The following is a 5,779-nucleotide window of genomic DNA, read 5'->3' as shown; positions in this document are numbered from 1 at the left end:
TTTGACACTTTATAATCGACATCTGAACATTCGTACAAACGTGGGGAGAAAAAGAATATTCAAACTGTAATAACATGTTGAATTCAGGTTCAAAATTCAAACAGCAGTGTTGTTTTCTTACTCTATTAAATCGACTATAATGACTTTAACAAGATTAGCTCGTTAATCTTCTTGATTTTACCAGATATAAGAAACCATCGATGTTCGTCCAGGCAAACTTGCTCTCCAGTTTATTGATCCATGGAGCCTGAAAGGTGTAGTTCAGGGCCGTCTGGGTGATGTCCAGGGAGGAGGGGTTCATGAAGACAAAGGGGACACAGGTCCACTGCAAAGACAAGGAAAAACATGGCAGCCACTGAAGTGAGAAGACGTATTTAGTATAAATTACTTGAACTACAAAATAAGCCAAGGCCATGAAAACTTAACCATGGGAAACCCACACCTCTTACAGATACAAACATAAAGTTAATATCACTTTATTAGTTACATCTGTTTCAATCCAATGCAATTCAGTACAACAGGCCTATAATTGATTTTTTTCAATTGTATGTTTGTTTGTTTATGACAATAATAATAATAACTAGAAAATTCCTGGTTGAACTTTTGAATGTTCCTACTGCTAGGTGCTTGTACTTCACTCCTCACGTTCCAAAATGTACAAAGGATGTTACTTTCAGTTTCATTCATATTGTAGAGAGTGTAATCCTGACACTGACCTCAGTCACTGCAGGTGTCCCTCAAAAAGCCTTTTGAAGCTGTCACGACTGGCCAAAATAACCTCACACTGATGGTTTCAAACACAAATTTGTCCCCACAACCACAGAAAGACATGTATACACACATGTACATGCCCTTAAAGAAGTTCATCTGTAATAAAGCTATACCACTATATCCCCATGTAGACAAAAGCTTCTAAGAGACTTTTATTTTGAAGGGTAATCAAAATTGTGAAGATGGTGTTTGTGTGTGTCTGTCAATATGCGTGTGTGTATTGTTGTGTGTCTATATGGTGGTGATGGTGTTTGTGCATTTTTCAATGTATGTGTGTGCATGTGTGTGTGTAAGTGTGTGTGTGTGTGTGTGTGTGTGTGTGTGTGTGTGTGTGTGTGTGTGTGTGTGGGGCTATGTGTGTAAACATCACAGAGGTCAAAGAGTCTCTTAATGAGCTGTTTTGAACACCTGTGTCTAGCTGGAAGACACGGAGCTGACACAGCTGAGTGAGATTTTGTCTTGGCGAGCCTCTCAAACAACTGGTATTTTTGAAAAGAACGGTAACTCCTATGAGAACCATGAGCCAGTTAAGGTCAAGACCTTACAATACAAGTCTCTGTGCTAAGGTAGACACTTTCTAAGGAACAGCACGAATTTGTCTACTACCGAGGAAGCCACGATGTGTGAAGACTGAAATATGTGGCCGTGAGGACGAGTTCAACAGAATTTTTTTAGAGGAGTTCTAGAGCTTCTCCCACTCTAGCGATGATGTCATCCACTCTAGCTCTGAACATTCCGTGCAATACACACCCATTATAGCACTGTGACCCATTTAACATTTCAAGCATTTTTCTATGTAGAAGTTTGATGCAACAGTAGAGTTCGAAAGAGGGCTGGGATTGGTTGTTTTGAAGACGTCTCCCCATTCATTCTCTATGGGAATTCTTTCACTTTTTATTGCCATTCACTTCGTCATGATTACTACCATTCCTGATTGAGCCGCGCGCACTGATATATATATATTGTTTGGATTTTCTCAAAGCTGGGGGACTACTTACTGGCCGAAATTTGGATACGGAAGATGAATAAGATAAACTAGAAAATGCATCTCCTGCTGAAAATGCGTGTGAATGCTGAGAGATGAATGATATTGCCGAAGCAATGCTGAAGAAGCTGAAGCAACTGCTAAAGCAATGCTGAAGTAGCTGATGCAATGGCTGAAGATTAAAAGCAAAACTTGTAAGCTGGAGTTTGAATGTCCTGAAATGGTTGAAAAATGATCCATTCGCTGCAAAAGCTGAGAACTGCAAACATGTTGTTGAAACAGTTGGAAACCAAATTATTTACTGTCAAAGGTGGAAGAAGGGATAAAATGCCTTAAAATGTGAAGAAGTAATCATTTCTACTAGTAACAAAAAGATGAACTTCATCCTAAACAGTAAAAACTTTCATTTAAGACATCAATAGCTATAAGTCTTGTGAACAGACAAAAAAGGGTCACTTCTGCTTTTCTCTGGAAATCAGCTCCTGAATTTCTATTGAAGTCAATGGGGGAGGTGGAGGGTACTCCCATCACTTTGAGGCTTATGGTCAAATTCTGTAAGTCTCTGTGCTAAGGTAGACACTTTCTACAAAACAGCACAAATGTTTCTACTATGGAGGAGGCTGTGATGTGTGAAGACTGAAATATGTGGCCGTGAGGACGAGTGCCACAGATTTTTTTCAGAAAAATACTAGGTAATACCATTTATAAATGACATGACTTCTGTGCTTGAATTGAATAACAGCTAGTTTTCTTTTCCAGTGATCACTGTGTTATTGTTATTGAACAGAGATTGTCCCAAAGAGAATATTTCATTTGAAGGGAATCAATACTCAACACTTTGAAACTGATAAATCAAAAGCTTCTTCCTGTCTTAAAACTACAGATATGAAACTATATCATTACTGAAATTAATTAAAATAATTACTGAACTCACCAGGGTGATGAATATTAAGACGAGCTGTATGATGTCAGTGTAGGCCACAGAGTAGAGTCCGCCCAGCAGTGTGTAGACAATGATGACGATGACAGAGATCCAGATGCTGACAGTGTAGGACAAATCCAAAATCACACTTGTGGTGCCACCTGTTACCAACACAGGAGACGATTTTATTGTTTGTTACATCATTTTATTGACTTACATTAAATTCCTTTTTTTTTTTAAAGTATATTTTTTTGGGCTTTTTATGCCTTTATTTGATAGTGCAGTAGAGAGAGACAGGAATTGGGGAGGCAGAGAGAGGGGGAATGACATGCAGCAAAGGCCGTCCGATGCGGAACTCAACCACTACGCCACACGACGCCCCCTTACATTAAATTCCTGACTAAGCACTACATACTTAATACCAACGCTCCCAAAAACCTTCAGCTGCTCTCATTCAAACCTTTACCAAAAAGCAAAGATTTCCCCTAAAAATTTGATGGTTTAGTCCCAAAATGAATCCCCATAATGTGACAGTGTTTACATGTTTTTTTTTTTTATTCAAACTAGTAAAATGCTCATTATTGAAGAGGTAGAATACAATAGAAACCAGAGGCTAGACATGGGTAAAGTGCAAACATACTGTACCTAAACCAATCAGTAATCCCGACAACCACAAAAAATCAATCAGCAGTGCACACAGTGACTGAAGGGCCATCACTGCTTTCCCATACTTGACATTGAAAGGGTCCAACATGGTGACATACTTGTTGTCTCTCATGGGTTTGGCGAACACAAGGCCACCTTCAAAATAAAAGACAGATTGTTATGCTGTTGGCAGGATGCAGACACATGTTCAAGAGAAAACAGTAAAGGGTCATCATTTCAATAATTAACATAAATAAGAAAGACCCCGTGTTTACCTGCTACTGACATGCAATCTGTATGTGATACCAACATCTCATCATGTTTTATTATGAGTCGTCATCAACCATCAAGGGAAGCTATGCGTGATGTAACAGCCAGCGGATGCATTACTAAATGTCTTGACTACCTGTCCTAATTACACACTGGTGTTTCTTAAGTGCTTTTCTAGCTCCTGGGAAAGTTTTAATAAATGCAAAAAACTCAAAATGGTTTAAAAACCATAATACAACCAGTGATAATTGACTTTATTCCAACTGCAATCTGTTCTGTGTGCAATTCCTGTTGAAATAAATCTCCTTTAAAGGTCCTATATTATAGTTTTGATATCCATAAGTAGATATATTTGTGGTTTTAAGAACCAAAACCCATCTCAGTGTAGTTTCACATCTCCTCTCTCAGGCTTCTCTCTGGAGCTCTAGTAACAACAGGTCGGTGAGCCAATCAGAAGAGAGGAGGCTCTGAGCCTCTCTTCTGATTGGCTGACTGTTTTCTGAGTGATCCAATAAAAATATAGCAGATTTCAGGTAAAAACACTCAGAGAAACCAAATCCTGCAAGGTTTGGATGGTGGGTCCAGGTGGGCGGGGCTTGGTGACTGCTTTGTTGTGACATCACAAAGTTCCAGAAGTCCTGACGGCTGGTTTTAAGGCTCAGTTTCTGAATACAGGCTGTGTGCATTTCTCTGTGGACTGAGGCTTTGATACTTTCACAGTATTAATATAGAAGCTAGAGCTGATCTATAATCACACTACACATGGACACAGACCTTTACACTGGAGGAGCTTTAATATCCCTCTGAACTTGGTTATTTGTTATTTTGACATTGTTACACAGCGAGCTAACGCTAATGTGTTTTGAATTTTATTATAAATCATCAATACTTACCTAAAATAAAACAAAAAGAGAAAGCTGTTAACATGATTATGGCTGACGTTAGTCCCATGGAGGGGGTGTAAGTCATCTCACTCAATCCCATGATAAAACATCCTCCAACCCACGTGGCTACGGGACGAACAAGCACATAGAAACAGAGCCATGAGTTCACAGGAGGAGCAGGTACAGTTTAGTTTTCTATTGAAAACGGTCGTCAGCACAGTTTGCAGGTTTTGGTCTGTTGACATTCTTCAGCTTTAGTGTCACCTGTATTTCCTGTTCCCTAAATTCAAAGAGTGCAGCAACAGCCTCCACAACAATAATACATCACCTGTCATTGTGAAGGCCCCCACCACCTTGTTTATGCTTCGGTTTCCCAGCAGGGCCATGTCCATCTTGTTAGCTGCACTTTTGCTCTCCTCCCTTTTGGACTTGACAGACGCCCAGATCCCGACCCCGAGAACCAGCAGGTAGAAAACCATCATCACTGCCACTCCCAGGATGTTGACAGCCATGCTGTAGTTGAGGACTGGGAACAAATATATACTGTAAGATAATGGACTAACACAGAAACTGAGGTTTAACTTTCCTCCAAGTCACAACAGTAGCAGTCGAAATGTGGAATTAACAAATGCTGCTTTTCTTAAGAAAAATCTCCTCAAATTTGGAGTCAACCCCAATTATTTCATTTAAATACTTTTGAGAAATGTGCTGTTATTCTTTTTGGCTGAGTGCTACATAAGAAAGATGATAGCACTCAGATATCAGTCCATTGAATATAGGAATCCAACCAGCAGCAGGTTAGCTTAGCTTAGCACAAAGGCTTGAAACAGGTAGAAAAAGCTAGCCTCGCTCTATCCACAGCAATTTAGCTTTTTTCAATTTTCCTAATAAAGAACTCATAAGCCACATATCAAGCAAAAACAATAATAATAAGAGACTGTTATTTTGAAAGTGTCTGTGCTTCTAGGTTTTGCTGTATAAATTGCATATAAGGTTTTTTTTTAAAGCCAATAATTATCTCTTACCATATTAAGGCTTTTATTTTGAAGGTTAATCAAAATCGTGGAGATGGTGTTTGTGTTTTGCTGTCAACATACATATGTTTGTGTTCTGTGTGTGTGTGTGTGTGGTGTGCTGTGGTTGTGGTTTGTAAACATCACAGGGATCAAAGAGTCTCTTAACGAGCTGTTTTGAACACCTGTGTCTAGCTGGAAGACACAGAGCTGACACAGCTGAGTGAGATTTTCGCTTTGCAAGCCTCTTAAACAACTGATATTTTTGAAAAGAACGGTAATGCCTATC

At 39.3% G+C, this 5,779-nt stretch overlaps 1 protein-coding gene across 1 annotated transcript in view; it reads right to left on the bottom strand.

Moving 5' to 3' along the window:
• The window catches only part of LOC111224224 (high-affinity choline transporter 1-like), a 6,212-nt gene extending 1,223 nt beyond the window's left edge, over nt 1-4,989 (bottom strand). The window contains exons 1-5 of the mRNA XM_022748646.1: nt 4,806-4,989; nt 4,487-4,603; nt 3,324-3,479; nt 2,691-2,839; nt 182-325 (exon numbers count right to left, since the gene is read on the bottom strand). Of these exons, the coding sequence (XP_022604367.1) occupies nt 182-325; nt 2,691-2,839; nt 3,324-3,479; nt 4,487-4,603; nt 4,806-4,989 (750 nt within the window). The remainder of the gene's footprint in view (nt 1-181; nt 326-2,690; nt 2,840-3,323; nt 3,480-4,486; nt 4,604-4,805) is intronic.
• Nucleotides 4,990-5,779: the final 790 nt, after the last annotated feature.

This window comes from Seriola dumerili, unplaced genomic scaffold (assembly GCF_002260705.1).
Source record: "Seriola dumerili isolate Sdu_G_001 unplaced genomic scaffold, Sdu_1.0 BDQW01000127.1, whole genome shotgun sequence".
Classification (NCBI taxonomy): domain Eukaryota; kingdom Metazoa; phylum Chordata; class Actinopteri; order Carangiformes; family Carangidae; genus Seriola; species Seriola dumerili.
This window is presented reverse-complemented; position numbering and strand designations above follow the sequence as displayed.